The 25,733-nt window shown below is 40.2% G+C and overlaps 1 protein-coding gene across 1 annotated transcript; it reads left to right on the top strand.

The window, feature by feature from the left end:
- Nucleotides 1-12,316: 12,316 nt before the first annotated feature.
- On the top strand, nucleotides 12,317-25,140 carry slc12a1 (solute carrier family 12 member 1). Its single transcript, XM_061033883.1, has 26 exons — nucleotides 12,317-12,705; nucleotides 14,063-14,197; nucleotides 15,076-15,151; nucleotides 15,866-15,961; nucleotides 16,315-16,454; nucleotides 16,559-16,669; nucleotides 16,757-16,868; nucleotides 17,009-17,136; nucleotides 17,462-17,546; nucleotides 17,738-17,889; nucleotides 17,981-18,088; nucleotides 18,177-18,300; nucleotides 18,453-18,554; nucleotides 18,664-18,819; nucleotides 18,919-19,018; nucleotides 19,131-19,242; nucleotides 19,476-19,616; nucleotides 20,227-20,333; nucleotides 20,452-20,534; nucleotides 21,235-21,360; nucleotides 21,981-22,109; nucleotides 22,725-22,836; nucleotides 22,963-23,049; nucleotides 23,170-23,305; nucleotides 23,419-23,486; nucleotides 23,569-25,140. Exons 1-26 carry the CDS (start codon nucleotides 12,469-12,471, stop codon nucleotides 23,702-23,704), a joined length of 3,099 nt encoding a protein of 1,032 aa, XP_060889866.1. The 5' UTR covers nucleotides 12,317-12,468; the 3' UTR covers nucleotides 23,705-25,140.
- The last annotated feature ends 593 nt before the right edge of the window (nucleotides 25,141-25,733 follow it).

The raw sequence follows: 25,733 nt of genomic DNA, 5'->3' as shown, positions 1-25,733 counted from the left end.
TTTAATCTCGAATCCTAATCCTCCATTGTACTTAATAGCTATCATTTGCAGATGACAATCTAATTTACAATGGACTATAGAAATGTAAATACATTTTTGGCCCACCGAGGAATCAGTAATTGCTGGAGTCAGGGTAATGGGGCGGTCTAATGAGGTATTTAAAATCTTACTACTACTACTACTTCCACTGCATTGTACTTTCAGATTGTATTATCACAGGAGGGCTTGGTGTACAGCTCATTAACATTGAAAGGGAATCATTGTTATATAGTGTTCAATATCAGCTTTGCTCCTGACCTCTTGCCTGTTGGAAATAAAGGTCTAACAGTCTTTATCCTTTTGTCCTATGGCCACTGGGGAGTCTATACTTTATGCAACAGGTTAAGACTCCCAGGTTCAAAGCACATGAGGACACCTTGACCCATGAGCCAAAGCACATCTGCTTGTCCTGATTGTGACCGATATGATAAAGGCAGTTCATAAGCAAATATCCCAATGTTAGTGATATAACTTGTGTTCATTTTTATAGAAACATTCCAATGACATCCATTTTTACAGCAAATTCATTTGGATTAATATCACACTATCTGCAGCACTATTGTGCTGTGAGTGTGCCCCAATAGTTTTCCATTCTGACCTTGTCTTTTTAATTGACATGAGGCCAGTGAGGTAATGTCTAATAGTTTTATTGGCTGTACAATGTTACATCTCCTCATCCAATTTACAAGAACTGTCCTTGAAATAAATGTGAAATAAAAATGTGCTTATGAGAAGCTGACTCAGTCGATAAATCACTGCGGTGCTGTAGTCTCCTTTTCTTCCCAAATACATCCAAGAATTAATAGCACAGCAGGAGAAAAAATTGCTACTGACCCAAGGAGGAAAAAAAAGAGAGATCAAAAGACACTGCAGAGGCATTAAAAACTTTTTCAACTATGAAGCAAAAGTAAATGTGAGGGAGGCAGTTCATGGCTGTGCTTGGATTCTCAGAGGGATTTTCTCTGCTGTGTACAACTGGAAAAAAAAAATGAGCTCTCTTCTCTGAGCCATAAATTATTGTACATCAAACAAGTGATGACCATCTCCCTTGTGGCTCAGGTTATCCTTAGATCCGAGCCACTGCACCACTATGAGACGAACCAGCTTGCTGATATGAGTTTGCGCTGCACACCAACAAAAGCGATGGCTTGACACTTCACTGCTGCATTCTTTTACACTGGGGTATCAGATGACCTATACAATACTTCTTTTAGTTCACTCCAATTCCCCCCTACTTGTCTGGGGACCTTACTTTCATAAGCATAAAAGCAGAGAGGCTAATTCAATTTGACCACAGCAAACTGCACCAATTAAAAACACATCATCAAACAAGGCTTGCAGGATAATGCTGTGCTGTACCAAAACTACCCTTTGCAGCATCATTTACTGTGCCAGGAGCAGTGAGAGGCAGCATTTCTAGTCTTGGCTAAGCCATGGTATTCCTGACACATTTTGGTGGAGTAATTTTAGAAAAGCCAAATAAGCCAGGGAGGGGAGAGTGAAGAGGGAGAAAGAAGAAAAAGAAGAGGAGGCAACTTGCTTGTTTTTGCTGCTGCATCTGTTACTGGTGTTGCTGAAAGAAGGGGGGGGGGGGTGTGTGTTGTGAATGAGTGAGACAGCAGAGCAGCTGAGTGAGACTAACAAGTGGTTGCCATGCAGCAGGAGCAAGCGTGCGTGCTTCTTGAGGGAGAGATAGAGAAACAGAATGATAATGAGTAGGAGGCAGCAAGTAAGGGAGCATGAGGAGAGGAGCTGATTCTTTGAGAGGAGACACATAACATAGCTCGATCCAGCCTCATTTCTGCATTTGTGCCTCGCTTTTTGTTTAGATGACAGGCTAGCCCTGCGCTTCCAGCATTAAAGCAATGGACGGATTAATGGATACGTGTCTGAAGGCTCCGAGGAAGAGGAGTTGCCCGGAGAAAACAGCAGCAACAGGTCTATAAGGATGGAGCGATAATGATGGTGAGATGCCTGCTTTTTCTTCCTTCAGACAGCCCCACCAAAAAAAAAATCTGTCAATGCAGTCTCTCCCTCCTTCACGCTTCTCTCCCTCCCTTTCTCCTCTCTGTCCCTCACACCAGGCATACTTGAGCTGTCTCATCATTCTACTTCCATCTCCTTCGTCTGTCTTCTGTGTTCATTCCTCTGTCTCTGTCTGCATGTACTCGCTCTCCCATCTTAACCCCCTCCCTCCTTTCCTCTCCATCCAGCCACCTGCTGCTTGTGTTCATATGAAAGATTTGCGGGAAAAGAATGACAGAGGCAGACTCCCTCTTGTGTGACCACACCAGTTATTGTGATCATGTTTGATCCAGAACCATCACTGTCCTGTTTAATGGAATTGCGGTGTCTGGAAGGCATCTGCTCGCACGCAACAGGTTAGAGAGCCCCTTTCCTATTAACTGAATATATGTAACGTCACATCTTCATCACTGATATCTCACTGCTTTGCCTGTGTTTAACTGCTGGCTATGCACTGCGGCATACTCTTATTCTAACTCGACTTAAAGGAATAAAGACGTAGCATTGGCTCATATTCCTGAGCCCGTTTTCCTGCAGTGTCCCCCCACTCTTCTGTTCATGTTTGCCTTTTGTAATTTTCTGCAAAATTCCCAGAGGGGCAGAGTGAGGGAGGGATCGAACAAAGTCTTTGGACATCTGTTTGATAGCACATTGAAAAGAGGCTATTTATAGAAAACCTGTGACCCCTATATGTTTCATGGTCAGCTCATTTAAAAAAAAGGACTGAACTCTCATTCCCATACACGCATCCTTATTTCTTAAAGATGACGCAGTGTATGCATTGACTGTGATGAAATGTAAATTGGTTTATTAAATGGATTCTTTCTGCACAAGAGACAAGGCAGCACTAATCGGAAGCCCTCATGCTATCTCTGTGCAGGTAACATGCGGGCTTCTAAATGCCTGACCCTATCAGAGGAGAGATGAGGCACCTAGACGTTGGTTTGCCATGTGTAGCGTCCACTACAACCACTCCCTTGCTGCCATGAGCGGAAACGACATGATGGCGCACTCTCTAACTCTGGAGCAGAAGACGGCGTTCGCCTTTGTGGGGATGCTGCTGGTGTTCCTGGGGCTGCTGATAGTGAGGTGTTTCAGGATCCTGCTGGACCCCTACAGCAGCATGCCCTCCTCCAACTGGGCAGACGGCATTGAGGGGCTTGAGAAAGGGACGTTTGAGTATGCCCTGACTTAACACTGAGACAATACATCCATAGATGTCCTCTAAAATGCCTAGAAATACATGGACACAAATACACACAAGCCACAGCCCTGCACCTGCCACTGACATGCCATTAAGACATCTCTCTGTGACTTTCTAACCCAAGAGACTGGAGCTGTGTATGTTGTGAAATGTGTGTGTGTGTGTGCTGTTCGATCAGAGCCTCTCTACTGTGTGTGACTACATGTCTGTTATTGTGTATGTCCGAGCGAATGTGAGGGGCAGACACTGTGTCATCTTTTTGTCTCTTAATCTGCCAGGGAGCGGCGATTCAGCTCATAGATTTACACGTACAGAGCTGTAGCTCCCTTTAACCCAGACCTTTAAGTTGAATGTCTGTAGAGGTGGTTAAAGCAGGACGTTCATGGGACACGTTAGGAAATTATTCAGATGTAGTTTGAAGACTCAGGGACAAGATTCCTTATATGAATGGGAAACAGAGCAGTTGCAGCACTGCAAAGCTGAGCTGTTCTGCACTAGAATGTACATGGTTGGATACAGGGTATTATGTCAAACTATAGTGTTTTGTGGATTCGTCTGATCCAGTCTGCTGGTGATCCAAAGGATACTGCTGCTGCTGTGTTTGTGTGTAGGCTCGGTCCTTTCCGAGCATGGGAAAGCCAACTGAACAAACTGTGATTTACATTATGGTGTTACTGTTTCTAAATGATGCAAAAACATCACTCAGAGTTTGTACTGCTGCTGATGGTGTTCTGTATGTTCTGCACGATTTCACGTCTGAGCTAAAGAAAAAACACGACTGTTTACTTTTGACAGTATGTCTGTAAAGAAATGTAATAATGCTGATTTATGGACTGTCCGGGAAGCATTCCGTCTAAAGGTTGGCTGATGCGATCAAGCCAAAGAACTTTTACAGGAAACAAGGATTTAAAACAAGAAAGGACTGTCTCTCTATCTCTCTCTCTCTCTCTCTCTCTAAGCGCTGCTAGTTTTTCTAATGACAAGGATAAACTCTCCCAACCTGTCTGAAAAGGAAAAGGTCACATGAAAACAGGGGTGGGATGTCTGTCAGCACTTCTTGTGGACATCTATTTCCTCCTATCTCTCAGCCATCCTCACTCTTCCTCACCTGCTCTCTTCCCTCCAGACAGAGGAGAAACAGGACAAACTGAGATTCTAAAAAAAAAAACGACAGACTGGTCAAACTGTTTCTTTGCTATTTCTTACGGTCTACGGTTTCTCCTTAGTGCTGTGAATCTGCCTTACTGTGACCTTCAATGGGTTTATGTGCCTTCATCTAGATACATTAAAGCACCTGGTTGTGTGAGTGTGAGCGTGAGAGTGGCAGTGTGTGGAATATCATGATGACAGATAGTGCATCTCCTGACCTGTTGCTTGCTCAGCTGATGGTAGAGGTTTATCATTGATATAGATTTGATTGTGATGTGAAATAAATAGAATTTCTTCACTTTATGACATTGTTGTTCAAATCTTTGCCTTTTGGACCTTTACTGCAGTCTGTGGAGCAAAGCAGGTATGAAAACAAATGCTGTCACTTTGGCAATTGGCCGTTTACTCTGCTGGAATTTATTAGTCGCATGAAATAGCAGATGAAAGTTTCAAGCCTTTTTTTTTTTTACGTTGCCTCCAAATCTGTAGTCTAGCAGTAGTTTTCCATCGCTGCTGAAGCTGGAAGAAAAAGAAACAGGAGTAGATGCTCGTTCAGACATGTAGTGTCTATGTGCATGATTTATGGAGAGAAAGTGGCTCATAGCAGCAAAAGCAATGCACACACACACATCCTCAGAGACAGTAACGTCATAATAAAGCTGCAGAGCCATACCAGCCTTTCCTCCTGTGACCAGTTCAATTTCAGACCCGGCTATAGTGCGCAACTCCCTTGAAACACATCACTCACCAGGAATGCACTATTGCACCATTATCTCTGTCACCTATGTGACATCCTTATCTGAAATCTATTTTTAGTCTGGGGGAAAAACACTGGCCTTTTCTTCTTTTGGCTCACTAACCTTAAAGGAAGTAACACTTGATAAACCTGTCAAATGGTCACAGAAAGTGTCTCCTTTTTTATTGTGTTTTCATATCTCAGTGTGCTCTCAGGTTGTACATTGTCAGAGGTTTTTGTAATACACCATAAACTACTTTCCCTTCTTTGACAGGAAGAAAAGTAGAGACGACTGATCATCTCTTTGTAATCATTGTTGTGCCGAACAATTTCAAGCAAGACTTCAGCTGACAGTTACACCCTGCATATTCCAAGTGATCTGCTTCAATTCTTCTGCACGAAGCAAATATGTATCAGGAACAATCATTCTGATGTGAAGACACAGAAGTAGTTAGGGAACTAATGTAATTAGATTGAAAGATAATAGGACCTGAGTGCTTTCAGAATCCTTGTTACATAGTGACGGACCAATGAGTCAGCTGAATAACGGACCTTAGCTTCTGCTGATTATCAATCATCAGTTTTATTACTCGCGGTCTTTGGACTACACATGCTATGTCCTTGATTTGTTGGAGATATGAGGCCTTTCTATGAAGCTATGCCAATACTTTTAAAAGTGCTGTAGATTTGTAATAGTGCAACATTTGTGCTGTATTTTTCCCCAAATATCTTTAAACAATCAAGTCAGTGAAGAGACAGTGTCCCTGGCCGGGATTCCATTATTTTAGTTATTAAAAAGCCTCTGTTTTATCCATTTGCTAATATAGAGCTTTAATGTATCTAAAATCATCTGTGATGGACTTCGCCTCCATCAAGTTCAAAGAATCTAGCAACTAAACGACCACAATTAATTCTGACCACCATATATTATATTGCCGTGGGCAAAGTGAAGTTCCAAATGCCACCGAAACCACCAGAGCAGCCACAGAAATCTAGCATAGCTACCAGCCCAGGCAATATCTCGTCCGCTATTCAAGGGATGAAGGAAGACTTCGTGCTAAGATTCGACTGACTTTTTGAAGCAATTCAAGGGTTACAGTCTGATTTGAAAGCGGTGACGGTTCGTATCTCTGAAGCTGAAGATAGAGTTAGCGCTAACCAGGACAACATTAAATCCCTGCTAGCTCAGAACACGACCATGAAAATGGCCATTGAGGAGTTAACAAATAAGGTGGACGATTTGGAAAACCGCAGCCGTCTCTCAAACCTTCGTCTCGTGGGCCTCCCGGAAGGGAGGGAGGGGACTGATTTGTGCTCATTTTTGGAGAAGTGGCTGCCTGTGGTGCTTGGTGCAGGTAACTTTCCTAGATCCTTTCCTAAATCGTTTTGGCAGATATCTTATTGTTCAATGTCAAATTCTTTCAGTCAGGTATGTATATGGGACAAACAATGATAACTCAACATTTTACGGACACCTTTTCCTATCATTAACTGCCCTGCCTGGTCATCTTATCATTGGGGGTGATTTCAATTGTGTACTACAGCCAGAGCTGGACAGATCCACTGGGATAGACACCTCACACCCACAGACAAGAAAAGAGCTGCTTCAGTGTATAAAAGATTTTAATTTAATTGATGTGTGGAGAAGTAGACACACAAATCAGTTAACTTTCTCTTGTTACTCCAGTACCTACCAGACCTTTTTCAGAATCGATTATTACCTAGTTTCTGCAGACTTAGTATCGGTAATTACTAACTGTTGGTATGATAGCATAATAATCTCAGACCATGCCTCAACATCATTTCTTGGCTCAGGGACCCTGAATTTATAGAATTTCTTGGGGCACAAATAGATGTCTATTTTGAAAGCAATATTGATCAAACATCTGCAGCTGTGAGGTGGGAAGCCTTTAAAGCTTTTTTAAGAGGCCAAATGATAAGTTTTACTAGCTTCAAACACAAATCTTACAGGATAGAGATGGAACAACTTGAAAAATCTATCAAAGAAACTGAAACTCAAATTTGCCATAATCCTTGCCAACAGCTAATTGTGGAACTACATAGACAGAGAGCTAGATATAATGTTTTATCTGCAAATAAGGCAACAAAAAGCCAGATGAGACTAAAACAGTCCTATTATGAACATGGTGAGAAAGCTGGGAAGCTATTAGCTTGGCGCATAAGACAGTTACAAACAGAGAAAGCAATCAACTCAATTCAAACAGATAATGAGGTGACAACTTCTGACCCAAAGGAAATCAATAATTCTTTTCTAGAATTTTACATTTCCTTGTATAGCTCTGAGTATTCAAATTCAGCTCCAAATCTTCAAAAAAAAATTTGGGCTAAACTAGAATTTACCCCCCTGAGTGGAGAAATTCTGGGCTCATTAGAGCTTGACCTTGGGACACAGGAACTGTCTGAGGCTATAAATAGCTTGAAAGGAGGAAAAAGTCCCAGACCTGATGGGATTCCAATTGAAATATATAAAATCTTTAAGTCCAAACTAATACCACCTTTGCTAGATATGTACAGACAATAATTTGATAAAGGATCCCTTCCTCCCTCGCTTAACACTGCTGTTATTACATTACTACTTAAACCTGGAAAGCCTTCAACTCAGTGTTGATCATATAGGCCAATATCTCTTCTCAATAATGATCTTGAGATTTTATGTAAAGTACTAATTAAGTACTAGCCAATTCTACCAACAATTATTCACCCTGACCAGAATGGATTTGTGCAGGGGAGGCAGGGGTTTCACAACATAGGAAGAGTGCTAAACGTAGTTTTTGAGAAAACTAATGTCAAAGACAATGCTATTCTGTCTTTGGACGCGGAAAAGGCCTTTGGCAGAAGAGAATGGCATTATCTTTTTGAAATTATGGAGAGGTTTGGTATTGGGGGTAAGTTTCTCAAATGGGAGCAGCTTCTCTACTCTAACCCACAAGCTGAGATTTTAACTAACGGGTTTACATCAACCCCATTTAAGCTCAATAGAGGAACAAGACAGGGCTGTCCCCTGTCTCCTCTTTTATTCACTCTGGCTATTGAGCCACTAGCCATGTTTGTTCGTAAACATATCAATATATCAGGAATAAAACTAGGAGATATCGAACATCGAATTGCCCTGTATGCAGATGATGTAATTTTGTTTTGCTCAAACCTGCAACAAACTTTACCTGCCTTACTTGACTTGATACGAACCTTCAGTGCATTTTCAGGATACAAAATAAATAATAATAAATCCGTAATAATGTTTTTGGCTGAAAATGAATGACTCAACCCTCCGATTTCAACCCCATTTGTGAATGGGAATTTACTTACCTAGGTGTTAAAATCACCCCCACTATCAGCCAAATTATCCATGCAAATTATAACCCCCTCACAGATTCAGTCTTGCAGCTCCTTAACAGGTGGAACAAACTACCCATATCCTTGATTGGGCGCATAAATGTTTAAAAATAAATGTCATAAAAATGACAATTTTGCATAAGTTTCTGTACCTCTTCCAAGCAATACCTCTTTCTCCACAACCCTCCTTTTTTCAAGTATTAAAAAAAGCATTTTCCAATTTTATCTGGAACAACAAACGCCCAAGACTTAGACTTTCCTTGTTATATTTGCCTTACGATAGGGGTGGACTGCAATTACCAAATCTTATGTGGTATTTCTGAGCAGCTCAAATTAGAGCAGCTATGTTCTATTTTGTTATGAATAACCCCCCATCATGGGTTATTATGGAATCCCAGTCAATTGCAATCCCTTTAAACTTGTATATTTACTCTGCAGATAGGAAAAAGTTAATCAAACAAACAAAAAACCCTTTCTTGAGGAACACTATAATGGTATGGTACAGTGCTCTTTTGCATCTGGGGGAGGGTAAACGGCTATCTCATTTTACACCACTTTTTGGTAACGATGACTTTCGGCCAGGCAGGGCAGACCCTGGATTTAAATTCTGGGCTAGTAGGGGTGCAGCGAAAGTATCTGACCTTTACAAGGATAATAAATGAATGTCATTTCAGGAACTTCAAGCTACATACAACATTCCCAATAAGCACTTTTTCAAATATCTTCAGCTTAGAAGTTTTATAATGTCAAGGCAAAATAACAGCCTAGAGCTTCCCCATCTATCTACCCTAGAGGGCATTATTTTAGATAATCTTGAGTCCAGGGGACAGGTGTCTTTACTGTATAACCTGTTCGTAAAAAAATGTAAAGAATCCTCAGGAAATATTCTTCAGGCTTGGAGAGGGGATTTACAGATAAATATAACAGTTGAGGAATGGTCAGTGGCATGCTCCTTAGTTCAAACTCAAACAGTTAATATACACTCCAAATTATTACAGTACAAATGGCTTACCGGACAATAGGCTACATTAGGCTACTCCAGCGAAGTAGCGTCACTTTAACCCAAATATCCCTGACACATGTATTAAATGTGGTGTCCACAAGGGGTCTCTCTCACTGTTTGTGGGAATGCCCACTGATAATCTGCTTCTGGGAAAAGGTGTTGGACTCGTGCAGTCAAATTATCGGTAAAAAGGTGCCTCTTAACCCTAAATTGTGTATTCCTTAATATCTATCCTGATGATTTTGCACTTTCAAATAATGTCAAATATCTACTCAATGTTTGTTTCCTGGAGGCCAAACGATGCATTGCTCGCTCATGGAAGAAACGGACAACCTGTGGAGTCTCTCAGTGGTTGAACGGAATGACTCTCTTTCTTGCTCTTGAAAGGATAAGCTATTTCTCAAAAAACAAACTTGACAAGTTTTGGAAAGTATGGACTATTTTTTACAACTTCATGGAGGGTAATGACATACAAAATGAGGTTTGGACTGATGAACAGATCTGACTGTCAGTAGGGCTGCTATGTTTTTGTTTTTATTATTATTATTATTATTTTTACTTTTATTTCCTCTTTTTTAGTTTTCGTATTGTGTGTACTGTTTTGCTATACACTGTTTATGCTTTATTATAAAAGACAATAAAGAGGTGGTTTAAAAAAAAAAAAAATCATCTGTGATGTGACATTATAACTCTGCTGAGTGTCCAGGCTGAGTTAGAGTTCAGACGTCAGCTGTAGAAGCCTGAATGGACAGGTCAATGATTACTTCACATTACCTATTGTTTTTTTTTTTATAGCAGTTATTAATCATTTTAAAGCTATTAATCTAATAGTTAACTTTTAACTGATCCAGAGCAAAATGTTGTGTCTGCTTTGTGTTTCAGTATCTTTTGTTGGTTATGTGCAGGTGACTGTTGCTTTCAAATATAAATAGGCCTAATGAAAACTACACTTCTTTCACTTCAAAATGAGTCTTACCATTAGGATTAAAGAATGTTTAGGAAGCTGAGTCCATTTAAGGCTAATATTTTTTAATTCAGGAAGCCTAACAGATTTACACACATAAATTATTTTTTCATTTAATTCATTTGTTTTTTGAATATCAATATTAAAGTGAATGCTCCTGAGCTGTCCCTGCTCAAGGGTACTCCAGTAGTGCTCAGGAAGTGGCATGTCTCCAGACCAATTTCCAGGCTTGGTCCACCCTCCAGTTCCCAACCCAAGTCCCTGCAGACTAAGCTACTGGGCTACAGTCCTGGAATTATCACAGTCAAGAAAATCTTGAGTCAAGGCTGTGAGACAGTTTGCAGAGTCTGGAGATCTATAAACTACGTGTGGAAGTTTTACTTTGTAGTTAGTAACTTATTCCATACTTTGTTCTCTTTTTAATCTAAGATAACTTGATCTGCTGATCTGCAGTGCAGGATAGATAAGGTCAGTTGATAGGATCACATACTAGGTAGATAGATAGACTTTATTAATCCAGAGTGAAATTCAAATGATGAATAATGAAGACATCCATATCTGATATGTCTAACAAGGTCCACTACAGAAAAGCAAACATAATATAACAAGTTTGATGGAGATGTTTTATTTTGTTATAATAAGCATAATTGAGATAATTGCAGTTGCAAATATATGCCATGAAGTGAATCCACCCTGTTGTATTTTAAAACCCCCTTTAAGATGTCAGGAATCCTGTCTGCTGGTTTCTTCACTTTTTGGCTCTTAATCACTTTTCTTTCTGTTGGGACTTTTGCACATTAACTAGAGAGCAGACTCCCTTGTTCTGTGCAAACTGGAGCATATGCACCTGCTGCTATGAACTCACTGCATAGCCTCAAACGACCTCTGAGGAACACGGAGGCACCTGAAGTTTTCATTACGGTCCATGTGGAAAAATTTATTTCAGTTACTTTGATCCACTGCATTCAGAGTCTGATAACCATTGTGCAATTGATGCTTCCTTTCAATCTGCACATAAAACACGTGTTGGAGTGTTTTTCTCAGCCTGCAGTACTGCCAAGGTCATATTTCCAGTCATTAGCCTGCCTTTTACTGTGTGCATAAATCACTGCGGTGTATCAGTAATAAGGAAGTTTAGCTGTTAAGAGGTCTGTTAAAGGCACTTTAGAAGTCATGTGGCTGTTAAGAAGTGCCTCCAGCATGTCCCTGTAATTCATGGTCTCATATTAACTCACATTTAGCTCATGAATATCGCAGTTTCTTCTGTGACAGAGAGTTATTGGAGATAAGACATAATCAGTTATAAAACTCTAATGTGCCCGATATATAAGAGAGTGGTTTCCCTCCTGTTATCAGAGCTCTCCTGATTATATCCTTTGCAAATATATCTGCTATGAAATTAATCATTCTTTATCAACTAATATTAATCTTGTCTTTCCTGTCATAGTCATACACATCATAAACGGTAAGTGACCTTGAAACTTTTTCCGAGTGGCCATATTAGTTATGTTCTTTTCTGAACTTTTGTAAGGAGTTTTCCTCTATGATTCATGCAAAGAGGTCTTAGGAAATACTACCCACAGGTCCATAAACTGCGCCCACAGAACAACATGTGCTGTTTCCCTGCACTTCGGACAATAATATTAGTAATCAATTCTCCAGAGTTCTTTCGTTCGGCTTTTATGACTTGGTTAATCAGTAAGCAATGCCTTTGTGTCCCCTAAGGATGGAGCAAGGACATATCTGACACCCCTGGTTCACTTTTCTGAGGGTTGATCTAAATTGTTAGCCAATAGCAGGCAGCCAGGCATTGACCCTGGGATGCAGGGTATAAAGGTAGGCCATCTAAGACAAACCCAGTTTACGCACAAGACGCTCAGAGGAGCGGAAGACATCTCTATATATCTAATCCTAGCCTAGTTTATACGTCAATAAACAAGGATAACCACAACAGTGCATGCAGTGCTCTGCTGTTTTAAAACACTTAAGACCTGATGGAGAGGATCCGATCTAACGGAGGGGAGCATGTGAACCCCGCGTATGATGCCAACCTGGATGAACCTCCTGTCTATGAGGAGCACCGCACCGTCAGGCCCTCTGTGGTCAGCGCCTTTGGTCATGACACACTGGACCGGGTACCAAACATTGACTTCTATCGTAATGCGGGCAGTGTGAGCGGTCACCGGGCTGTTCGACCATCCCTACAGGAGCTGCATGACGTCTTTCAGAAGGTAAACGCATTCATGTCTGTGAGAGACGGTCCTACTAATCCTCCTTACTTCTCTCATTTCTGGAGTTTTTTCTGTAAGAAAAGGTCTGCATCCTCTTTTGTCCTTCACTTAACCTTCTCTAGATTTTGACTCTGTAACTGTCAGCTTTATTCTGCTCCTGATCTGCACTGTTTAAAGACTCACGGAAGTGAAAGCCTATTTTACAGTTGTTTACTCAGACAAACATCATCACTTCATTTTAAAATCTCCACCTCAAGACCTATGAAACTTAGAAGGACACCAAAAGTTATTTCTGGGACACAACAGTGCTCAACACACGACACACTTTAGAGGTTTTAGTGCTTTTTATTGGGCTCTTATACTGCCGCAGGTTGCGAAAGAATTGGGGTTATAGGTCATTAGGATTTTATAGGTTGAAAAGATTTGCATTCAAGCAGTCTTCACCAGTAGAAAATGACTCTGAAATTATGGGTCTAGCTAATAAAATGTGAATATGTAATGCAATAATGTAATAATCAGCATCTTGACATGACAAATAATTGTAAGATGTCTCATGGGGAAGCAAGTACTCAAGATCCCGTAAATTAACCAGAAAGATTAAACAGAGCAGACTTAATTTAATCTGCATTTAATGCAGAAATGTTTGACTATCTACACCTTCAAGAAATTAATGAATCTGGCACAAGTGACATGTTTCAATGGCTAAGATCGGAGCGACTTTATAAAACCATTTTCTGTGATCATAAACTTCTAGCAAATCCAACTTACAGGCTGAAAACCTTTTTTAACAAATGTGAATGAGCTCTCATTGACTTAAAGTTTATGGCAGCAGAGTCATTTCACAGTCATTATTCATCTTTATACAACAGTTAAATGTGATGTTGTTGTTCTCTCTATTCTTCAACTCTGACAACAGCATCAGACACAAAGCTGTGTAATGTCTAAATCAATGTTCATCTAAATCAGACCTCTATGGATTTTCTCCCTCTTTAAATTCTCTCTGGTGTATTTCAGAGACGACCGGAGGAAGCCAAACACACAATGATATATTCAAAAACAATGAAAGGAAAAAATCTAACTGACTGACATTGTATGTGAATTAGTTTTACGTGGGTTTTACTTTTATTTGTGCAGGGCAACCTGCAGAAGAGCCCTCCGTCTTAAAGGGTCACCCCTGCTATAAGATTTAGATCAACTGAAAAAAAAAAAAAAGGAGGACATTTTTTACAACAGAAAAATGTTTCTGAACACCTAAAAAGCTGAAAGTGCAATCATGAAAAAAAAAATTCAATGTTATATCCAGTCAAGTTGACATGTTTTTCTCTCTCTTTTATTCCCCTCTTCCTTTCCCCATCAGAATGGAGCGATACAAGTTCCAGACACTGTGGAGGATGATGGCGAGGGCAGCAGCGGGACCCCCTCTGATGACCTGGAGTCCGCCATTCCCAATGCCAAAGGAGCAGTAAAGTTTGGCTGGATAAGAGGAGTCCTGGTGAGTTATTTTGGGTCATGGCGGCCTCCTGGTGCTTTATAGGAGCAGGGTCGCTCCTCATAACCGCAGCCCGGCAAGACGAGGCTCTGCGTGTCTCCGTAACACAGCGGTGGCCAAGTGCAGGCACTTCTCACAAACTGGGAGTGATTTGCATTTTCTCAGGAGCTGCTGGTTGATCATTTGTGCTGCTGGCTTTGAGATAAAAAAATACCCACTTTAAATGCTAAGTAGCAATAGCACCTTACATACAAACATGCAGCACTAATCTCCCTACATAAGAACAAAGAGATGAAAAATAGGAATAAAAATTGCCAACAATAGATAACATGTAAGACTTAAAGGATCCCAACAGAAAAACAATAACATTTTGGAAATCAATAAAATAAAGTCAGTGAAATGTTAAATAAGACAAAATATAAAAAAAACTTTTGCACATCCATTTCATGAGACAGGTAGGAGAGCAATGTGTCCATCAAAGAAGTAAAGGGAAACTCCCACACACTGTCTAACTTACAAACAAATATTTATAACATTTCGTTTCAGTCTTGTTCCCGAAATGTTGCCAATAAATGTTTGTTTGTGAGTTAGACAGTGTGAGGAGTTTAGCTTTAAATGAGACAAAATAAACACCAGGGATCATGATAGTGAAGCAAAAGTGATACAAACGTTGACTTAGGTTATTACTTCCAATTTAAAGGAAATGTCTTTAATTTCCTTTTGTAAAAATACCAAAAAGAGTACAAGTTCAGGATGTTTTGATCTGTGTTTGAAATTGAAACATTTTTAACATCTATATGTTACAGTTGGTATGATATTTAAAAGTAAAACACTGACCACATTGAAGACTATCAACTTCAACTTGTTTTACTTTTCCTCAGGTGAGATGCATGCTGAACATCTGGGGTGTCATGTTGTTCATTCGCGTGTCATGGATTTTTGGTCAGGCAGGTTGGGGTGAGTGCGACTTCTAGCTTCCATCTTTCTTTCTTTTGGTGCGTGCATTAAAATGTACAAGAGTTCAACCAGTTATATTTCCTGTACAGGTGTGCTATTTTTAGCCACAACAGCTCCTCCATGTCTGGGTATAAAGAAATAAGGTTGCTGTTACCAGTAATTCCAGGGCCTCCGTGGACAATTACAGGATTATATATAGACCCCCCTGCTCATTAGAAAGGAGTGATTGAATCGGGCAGATTCGACTGAACAAGCCTCTCTGAGCTCCCATAATGATCTAAACCTGCGGAAAGTCTATTCTGAGAGCCAGGGCCTCTATGAGCAGTGCAGTACAGTGTGTGTGTGTGTGTGTGTGTGTGTGTGTGTGTGTGTGTGTCTAAGTGAGAGGGGAAGGGGCAATTGTGTGAATGGCTTCATGAGTGTGTTCATTGCTTAGGAATGTATCGATCGGCCGGGTATTTTGTTCAGGCTGCGTAACTAAATGGTTTTGAGAAGCAGAGAGAGCTGCAGGCAGAGGAGACGGCTGTAACTTACAGCCTCCCGACTCCTCGCGGACTTTGACTCTGTCTGAGTTTAAAGGTGACTGTGCGGAGGAGGGGTCCATGTCACAATCACAATGTTTTATGACTGACTACTGAAAAAAAAATACAACAGTTCATGTTGCTGCTGGAAAAAAAATCTAGATTTAAGAGCTGTGGTTTGTTTGCATTGCAGGTCTGGGAATTGTGATCATTGGTCTCAGCTGTGTGGTCACCACCGTCACCGGCCTTTCCATGTCGGCCATTTGCACTAACGGTGTGGTCAGAGGAGGTGAGAAAACGTGTCATCAATCCCCGCATGAACACAACTTTCAGGCTGGAATTTTCCAGATAACAGCTAGTGAGACAACAGCGCCACAGCAGCTGCACCGATAGTTTAAACACTATTTATATGTGCATATAACCTGAGATGACCCACATTCATCATGACATAAAATCTTTTACTGAGACAATGAAATGACCAGGAGGACAGAGTGTGTAGATAAAGACACACGGCTCAATGTCACCTCTCGAGGCCTTTTCTTTGTTTTACAGCCTGCCTCACTTTTTCTGTCATTAAATCAATGAATCAGTGATGTGAGATTAATCATCCACTACTCTATGTATCTCATTTTCTCATTTTAGGAGGAGCATACTACTTGATATCTCGAAGTTTAGGACCAGAGTTCGGCGGCTCCATTGGCCTAATCTTCGCCTTTGCCAATGCGTTGGCTGTTGCCATGTATGTGGTGGGATTTGCTGAGACTGTGGTGGATCTGCTCAAGGTGTGTGGTGTTAGCGTGGATAGGTTTTTTTTTTTTTTTTTTTAATCCTGGATATTAGATTATATACTTATCCATTCCTCTTTTGTCCAATCTTTCGAACTCAGGACTTCGATTCCATCATGGTGGATCCGTTAAATGACATCAGAATCATTGGCTGTATCACAGTTGTGTTGCTGTTGGGCATATCATTGGCTGGAATGGAATGGGAGGCCAAGGTGAGAGAAGATCATTATTCTGCTGGTTTGCCAACCTCGTGTCCGTCCATAAAAGTATTCAATTCGCTCCTGTCTTTGTCCCAATAGGCCCAGATTGTCCTACTCATCATCCTGCTGGTCGCCATTGTGAATGTATTTGTAGGAACATTCATTCCTGCAACAGAGAGCAAAAAATCACAAGGCTTCTTCAATTATAACTGTAAGAAAACGTCATCAAATCAATGCTGGAAAACATTGAACTAAAAAGGTTCTAAATGGCATTTGAGTAATAGTAAAAGCACTGTTCAACGTATGTCCTTTCCCCCCATCTCCGTGTCTCTCACACCGTCTTTTTCACAGCAAAAATCTTCTTAGAGAATTTCACTCCGGACTTTAGAGAAGGAGAATCGTTCTTCTCCGTGTTCGCCATCTTTTTCCCAGCTGCAACCGGGATCCTGGCCGGAGCCAACATCTCTGGCGACTTGCGGGTAACTTTTTCAAACGGATATCATTTAATAAGAATCGTGCAAATTAATCATAAGCTGCACTGGAACATGCTGGGCTCTGTGCGAATCCTGGGATATATATTTGAGATATGCTATATTGAGATTACTTCCATGGTCAATATATTTTATGCAGAAACAGTTAGAAGAGGTCGAAATACGGTAATCCATCAACGTAATGGAACGTAATCCATCAACACTTGTAGTATGAAGATCAACTTTATTAACAAATGCAGAAACAGTTTCCTTCATGCTTTCTGTTTTGACTGAACTTTTATTCAAACACTTGTGTGTTGTTGTTTCTTTACAGGATGCCCAGGCCGCCATACCTAAAGGTACCTTGCTGGCCATTCTTATAACCGGTGTCACCTACATGGGTGTGGCCCTGTGTGTCTGTAAGTACAACGACCAGTAGAATACAACTCCGATGACAAACTGTTTCTGTTGTTTAAAAAAATCCTCTCATCGAAGTCACTTGAGTTTCCCTTTACTTAAGAAGTTTAAGAATGTGTAACACTGATGTGTTAGTATTTCTGCAAGGGCCGGTTGCCAAGCAATTAATCTGTTCTTCTCTCTGATTGGTCAGCTGCCACTGTTGTCCGTGATGCTACAGGGAACATAACTGACGCCATCACCTCTGCGATACAGTGTAACGGTTCAATTGCATGTGAGCTGGGCTACGACTTCTCCTCCTGTGCAGAGGAGAAATGCAACTATGGCTTAATGAACAATTTCCAGGTATACAGTCTTTTAGTCTCTAGCTTTTAAGTTTAGAAGGGATGTTTTTCTGCAAACTCTAATGCCCTCCTGTACTTTTTCTCTGCTCCAGGTGATGACCATGGTCTCTGGGTTTGGTCCTCTCATCATTGCTGGAACTTTTTCAGCCACACTTTCATCCGCCCTGGCTTCACTTGTCAGTGCTCCCAAAGTCTTCCAGGTCAGTTACGTACTCACATTTTTCGAGGTCTAATGCAAAGTTTAGATTCATTTTAAGTTGAGATTAATCAAACTCTGTCTCTCCTCAGGCTCTGTGCCAAGACAACATCTACACAGCCCTGCACTTCTTTGCAAAGGGAGTTGGCAAGAACAACGAGCCGATTCGTGGCTACATCCTCACGTTCATTATCTCTGTAGCCTTCATTCTCATTGGTCAGTCTTATTGTCTACCATGGCAAGGCCATAGCATCACAACCTCTTGTGCATTATTGAGTTTAGGCTTCAATTAAAAAAAAAATACCTGTTTACTGATGTCCAATAAAAGAAACTTACTAAAACTTTCATGCACTTTTTTGTCTCTGTAGGAAATCTCAACACCATCGCTCCTATCATCTCAAACTTCTTCCTGGCATCTTACGCGCTTATCAATTTCTCCTGCTTCCATGCATCCTATGCAAAGTCCCCAGGTGGGTGTCTAAAGAGTTGAAAGGCATGCACTGAAGTTGTTGTTTTTTTCAGAGAGGCGACTTTTGACTACTCTGACAGTTAGTTAATATGCGCTTTCTTCTATCTCAGGTTGGCGACCAGCCTACAAATTCTACAACATGTGGCTCTCCCTGCTGGGCGCTCTGCTCTGCTGTGCTGTTATGTTTGTCATCAACTGGTGGGCTGCTCTCCTCACATACGCCATTGAAATCCTCCTCTACATCTACGTCACAGTCAAGAAGCCAGGTGACTGCAATCTGCCTGTTCACATTTCTCTGCTTGTTTGTAAGTGCATCCATTACTCCTGCATCATAGCACTAATCTGTTCTCTTTTCCTCTCTTCAGATGTGAACTGGGGTTCGTCGACGCAGGCGGTGACATTTGTGAGCGCGGTCAGCAACGCTCTGTCTCTGTCTGGTGTTGATGATCACGTCAAGAACTTCAGGTAAGCGTCTGCATTGCATCGATGTATTTGGAAGCAATACAACTTGTGCTTAACATAGTGAGAAAAAAAAAAAGCTTAAAGGGCGTTCAATATGTTCTTGTTTTTGTCTCAGGCCTCAGATCTTAGCACTGACAGGCTCAGCACGGACCAGGCCAGCTCTCCTGGACCTGGCTCACTCCTTCTCAAAGAACTATGGACTCTGTATAATCTGTGAAGTCATTGTGGTAAGGTTATATTCTAATGCAATACTTGAATATGCATAAACAATGGAAATGACCATGGCAGCACATATTGTTCATCCCAAACCTTTATTTAAATTTCAACCTTCTATTCAAATCAAGATTTGCACATCAAGCCAATTTGAATTGTGCAGAGTGCAGACTGCAAGCGAATATCAAGCAGGGAGGAGGGAAATGCCAACTGTCTGTACAACTGCTGTTTGTTTGTATCTCTGCAGGGTCCGAGATCAGAGGCCCTCAATGAGATGAACGCTGGTATGGAGAGGAACCAACAGTGGCTGAGGAAGAGCAAACGTCAGGCATTTTATGCTGCTGTGGCCTGTGACCACTTCAGGGAAGGGACTGAGAGCCTTCTGCAGGTCAGTGTGGTCATGATCTTTAACAAACAAAAAAACAAAAAAACAGTCAACCAAGAAAAATCCATTTGATTAATGTGTAACTTGCATGTTTAAGAAGTGAGATTCAAGCTAAACAAAAAAACAGGTTTTATTGTCGTGTTCCCTCCTCATAAACCTGAGTATCTATTGCTGTGCTATGACTCAGGCCTGGACTTGTGTTTAGGATCCAGACATGACTTTAGTGCAGAAGGATGAATAGGGTAGAGTTAATGAGGAGAAGGAACAGTCTTATTGCTCTGGCTATCGCACTTTCGAGATAAGGTGTCGGTTCATTGTCAGGATTGCTTACTTCAAACAGCGTGGCAGATTAAAAGCCATAATTGATTAACACTGTCGGGATGAGTCCCTGTAGACAAAGTGAGATCGGCTGAGTGATTGGGTCATAACTTCTGGCTGTAAAACAGCTTTACGACCTTCTTGTCTTTGACACTCTGAAACTTCTTGAGATTTCTTTTTTTTTTTTTGGAGGTTTTACAACTGCAGGGCAACATGGCGTCTGTGTGTTTTTTTTCCAGTTAACTGATTATGTGTTTTTATCTTTATGCAATAAGTGTCATGCTTCTCCTTACAGGCTTCTGGTCTTGGGCGCATGAAGCCAAACACATTGATGTTAGGATTCAAGAGGAATTGGAGGAATTCCGGCACAGAGGAAGTGCAGAGTTATGTGGGAATACTGCAGTAAGTCACAAATAAAAACACACTTCAGCACATATAACAGTAACTTAACCAATGGTTAAACACAGAGATGAGGTTTGTGTGTGGAAGTGGTGTCCTGATTTTTGTTCTCCTTTGACAGTGATGCGTTTGACTTTGAATACGGGGCGTTGATGCTGAGAATGGACGAGGGACTGGATGTGTCTCACATTGCCGAGGCAGAAGGTCAGTACATATCCTCTTTAGACCGTCTGCTTTAATCCACAGGGACAACCGCATCAGTATAACTACAAACAATTGTATATTTAAAAAAAAAAAAGAAGCAAACTACACTTGAAAACAGTGATGCTCAATATCATAAAAATAGGATGCAGGATGTGTACAATCATGTTATTGTATTTTAAGAACTTGTGAGCTGTAGTGATGTTATCCCTTTGATGATGTCCTGTATTTATATTTCTCATATGGACCTATGGGTCTGAAATAAAGTAAAGATATACTCCTTAAAAATTATACAACAAACATAGAAAATGACATTTGTATGAGTATTTATAAAATACAGAGATGTAGTGTCTCAGGTCTGGTTTGATATACTTTAGAACTTTTTTAAACCAAGAATTTAATAACTAATTATTCCTAAAAAGCTGCATTTATCCTTCAATGGGTTAACTTGTATTCTCACAACAACCTGCAGTCCCTGATAATAAAATAACAGTGATAAGTCAGGGCACTTTGTTCTGTAGATTACTTAGTATTTATAATGTTCGGACAGTGGACAGATAAGATACAAAACAACTGTCAGATGATAGCTGTGCCCTGTAGAAATCTTTACTGTAACAAAGGTAACACACAATAATGTCACACACGTTCATAACAGCTACATTTGAATGTGAACATGGAGAATCTACTTCTGTGTGTCTTTCAGATGAGATGCTACAGGCAGAGAAGGAGCAACGGGCGCTGGATAAACAAATGATGCAGAACGGGGGGAAATCAAAAGGACTCTTCAGGAAGTCCAGGAACTCATCTCAACAAGTGCTCAGAACCAGAGGTATCCATCTCAAAATCTCCAATTCCAATCCACATTTTTTGCAAGTCATGATTGCATTAAGAGATCTTTAAATATAAGTAAAAATAAGTCTCCCCTACACACACTCATATTTCCACTGAGCATACATTTAGCAAATAACACGTTGTTCTTTTGGAGACTTCTCTACACTTCAATCGAGAAATAATTGAATCAAGTGCTCCAACTAAAGATGTCTGTGAGGGCGTAATCCAATAATACGGTCCCTTTGGTTCCAGTTTGAAGAGCATCTCTTAAGAGCAGCCCTTTCACCCAGACAGCAGAGGGTGCAGGCAGCCGCTCGCTCGATCCGTCTCTGTCTCTAAATCACACACACTCCAACACGCACACACACACACTACACTGAGCTGCATCTTGGCAAGGCTGGGCTTGTCGTTAGTATGCAATCTGGGTGGCACTCATTGGAACATTAAACCTGAAAGATGGCTGTTCCTGCTGATGTAGGCTCAGCTCTTAATGTTGATTAGCGCTAGTTTTCCCATCCAACTTAACTCTCTGCACTCGTTCACTGATTTACATTCCCTCCTACGGTGCCCCTCCCTCCTCCACATCTCATTTCTTGTATCTTATTCTCTCTCCTACAGTGTCAGTGTGCGCCCCTCCGCCCATGCAGGTGGCCAAGATGAATGAGAGGCTGGTGGAGGCCAGCATGCAGTTCAAGAAGAAACAGCCTAAAGGCACCATTGATGTGTGGTGGCTGTTTGATGACGGCGGTAAGTGCTGGTTCTCTGAAGCGGTCTTATCTGGTGACCTCCCAAAAGTTGTAATAGATACGATCACAGAAACACAGCAAGTTATTTTTAATACAGACAGAGTAATAAACAACACCTCAGCATTCACATAAAAAACTAAGAAAAAGGAAAGAACTACACATACTGAACAGTTCCTCAGAAAAGACAACATTCAAATTGATGATCATTTAATGAGGATGAATTTAGATAGAACCATGAGATTAAATGGCAAGTCAGTTAAGTCTTATCTTATTTATAAAGCCCAAAATATAAAGACCAAAATAACCAATCCAAGTTTGTATTCAGAGGTTTTACAATCTCCACAGCCTGGACACATTCTGTCCTTAGATTCTCAGTTCAGTTAAGGTGAATCTTCCTTAAAAACAACAGCCTTATAACACAAGGAAAAAGAGGAAGAAACGACTTGGTAATTCTCTAGTTAGTGTTTTAGATCTGCTTGAAAACAGAAAAAAAAAAAGCTACCAAGTACCAAAAAAAGGATCACCTTTGCAAAAATGAAATGCAAAGATTCATGTTTTGTATCATCAAACCCGCTGCATTCATTTAACCACATGTTGTGTACCTCCCCTCTGTCAGGTCTCACTCTGTTGCTCCCCTACATCCTCACCACCAGGAAGAAGTGGAAGGACTGTAAATTAAGGATCTTCATTGCAGGGCAGCCTGGACAATCTGAGAAAGATAAACAGGAGTGAGTAAAAAAACGAAAAAGTAATCAGCTAATCACATCCATTAGTCAAAGTTATTTCCCGCTAATAGAACATTATCTCCAGAATTCATATTAAAGTTATTCACTTTGTTATCATCTGTCGTGCAGGATGAAATCCCTGCTAGAAAAATTCAGAATTAACTGCACCGACATCAATGTTATTGATGACATCCATATCCAGCCCCGCTCGGAAAGGTAACTGAGTTTGTATTATTTACAGAAGACCACACAGTGACAGTAAAATGTAATCTCCTCCTGACTGCCTATTACCATTAAAAAAGAAGTCAGCTCATGTTCTTATCTGCTCTCCTCCAGCTTGAAGAAGTTACATGACATGATCGAGCCGTTCCGTCTGCATGAGGGCTCCAAAGACTACGCTGAGGCTGAGGCCATGAAGAAAGAGCACCCCGGGAAAATCTCTGACGAAGAGCTGAGCAGCTTTGAGGAGAAGGTGAGAACACTGTCACTGAATTAAGACTTCAAATATAGCAGTAGACCTTTCTATGTATGAGTTTGGTATTGGTTGAAGCTCATTCTTAAAAACTGAATGCTGCCTGTTTACAGACAAACCTCCAGGTACGACTGAATGAGGTGCTTCAGGAAAACTCCAAATCAGCCAATCTCATCATTGTGTAAGTATAAACAACTCGTGCCTGGATGATACTGCATGTGGAGAGGACATAGTCTGACATAGTCTTTGTAAACTTCCTGCAGGAGCATGCCCATCGCTCGTAAAGGGTCTGTCTCTGATTTCCTCTACATGGCCTGGCTGGACATACTGACTAAGGACCTTCCACCAACCCTTCTCATCAGAGGAAACCACAAGAGTGTGCTCACTTTCTACTCCTGAGCACCCTGCAGGCTAAACATAGGAGACAGGTAGTTATAGTGGAAAAAATGGTAGTGCCATATTGTCGGACAGTGGTCATAAAGAGTGCAAGGACCTTTGGTGCAAGAACAACAAAGTGTAACACGAGCAAATATAGTTCTTTCTGCGGAGGGGGCATTTCATTCCAAGTGTCAAAAAAAACAAATGCAAGAAATACCTAAAAGGGAAAAATGCAAAAAAGAAGTCAGCTGGCAAATTTGACAGTTGCAATAAGACCTTTTTTTCAGTCACAGCCTGTGTGTATGTACCATTAACATGTTTGTATTTTTTTAATGTATAACTTTAAACTGCTTAGCTGCACTCAACGCTTTTCATAAATGCTTTGAATGAGGAACAAGACCCGTCTAAGAAGGAAAAATTGCTTTTCTGATATAGAAGTGCAAATGTCAGACATTCTGAATGTGAATGGAGGAACGTGGACAAAGTTTAAGCTCTTTGCAACAGTGCTCTAGTATGGAAAATATGGTGAGATACTCAGATTGTTCTATGACAAGAACAATAACAAAAGCACTTCATTTTGGGGTTAGAACAAAGTCAAATCAAACATCTTCCTAGCTTGGTCAGATCAGTAAAACAAACAAAGGCAGATATACAAGTATGCTCTCAATAGTTACACTGAATGACTACGTTGCCTGCTGCTGTGATTGTAAAATAAATGTACATAGTAGAAGACTGAATTCACCAGTGGATACTTTTCAAGCAAATAACCCTTTCATAAATGATCAGCATCTATTTTATTAAAATATAGTACAAATTATATTTTTTAAACATTCTTTGATACTCACTAAGTATAAAATATGCACACTGTTATAAAAAAGCTGTTTACCTGTCCTACGCTATACTTTGAAGACATGTTTCATGTTATTATCACAGCACACTTTTGGTTTAAGGAAAATTGAGTGAAATTAAAGACTGTAAAGCCAATTATTCTGTATATGTTTTGCCTTATGTCTGACTTTATATTTAAATATATAATTGTGATTACCCGAAAATAAAGACTTAATAAGACTTTAAGTTGCTTTATTTTTTTGTTTCTGTTATTATTAAGTGATTATATTACATTTACAAGGCACTTTAAAAATCAAGGCACTGGTCTCTTATGGCCATTTTAGATCTTTAATTATTAACGCCTTTACTTCTGATTGCACATGTTTTAATTGATTTTGTTTTTATTATCTGTTTGTTGGTTTTTAAATGATTTAGTTTATATATGATGTGTGTATATATATATATGTTTATGTATACAGTATATGCATATGCTTATGTGTGTATGTGTACATATATATGTATATGTATGTTTGTTATTTTTCATTGTTTATCCTGCTCGACGTCATTGTAAATGAGGGCTATGCTCTCAATGATTTTCGAGTGTAAATAAAGAAATAATAATAATATTGTTTTAGCTGTATGATGCTTGCAGTTACAACTTATCACACTGTATACATTTATGAGAAATTAAACTTAAAGCCCATGCACCTTGAAAGTTTTAACAAGCCAGCAATGTGTGTGATATGTCATATTAGCGACATCAACAAAGAAGTACTGAATCATTTTCCTCTTTAAAAAGTGCAAGGTTTGTTTAAATTTGGTTGACACTAATTCTGAACACACATATTTTTGATTTCATAAATAAGAACTTTAAACATCAGAAGTCAGACATAAAGTCTGGAATATTATCATAATGAGCATATATGGCAAACATCCTGAATGCCAATGCCAAAGTATTTCCTATGGAGGGCAGCAATGGATCAAAGACTCAGGGTCTGACTCTCTAATCTCATATGATAACACTTTGAGAAAACACATTTCAATTGATTTTTCAGCCAAATTGTATCATTAAGTACTGAATATCAGACATTTAGATTCGCTATATTTATTTTCAAGTGAATATTTGATGTTGATCACTGGAGGTTATTTGAAAGAGTGAGGAGCTGTGTGGCAGCAGGAGGAGGAAGTGCTGCAGAAAATCAGCTGCTGAGCATGTAAAGCC

Source organism: Labrus mixtus, chromosome 1 (genome assembly GCF_963584025.1).
Source record: "Labrus mixtus chromosome 1, fLabMix1.1, whole genome shotgun sequence".
NCBI lineage: Eukaryota > Metazoa > Chordata > Actinopteri > Labriformes > Labridae > Labrus > Labrus mixtus.
The sequence above is the reverse complement of the archived record's forward strand: the minus strand, read 5'-3'. Positions and strand labels throughout refer to the sequence as shown.

What these genes read in the sequence shown, in the direction of transcription:
- slc12a1 (XM_061033883.1), top strand. Translation starts at nt 12,469, where the DNA reads ATGGAGAGGATCCGATCTAACGGAGGGGAGCATGTGAACCCCGCGTAT. An exon ending in ATCCTATGCAAAGTCCCCAG is followed by an intron (nt 18,555 to 18,663) that starts GTGGGTGTCTAA and finishes CTTCTATCTCAG; the next exon opens with GTTGGCGACCAGCCTACAAA. An exon ending in TCAGCCAATCTCATCATTGT is followed by an intron (nt 23,487 to 23,568) that starts GTAAGTATAAAC and finishes AACTTCCTGCAG; the next exon opens with GAGCATGCCCATCGCTCGTA.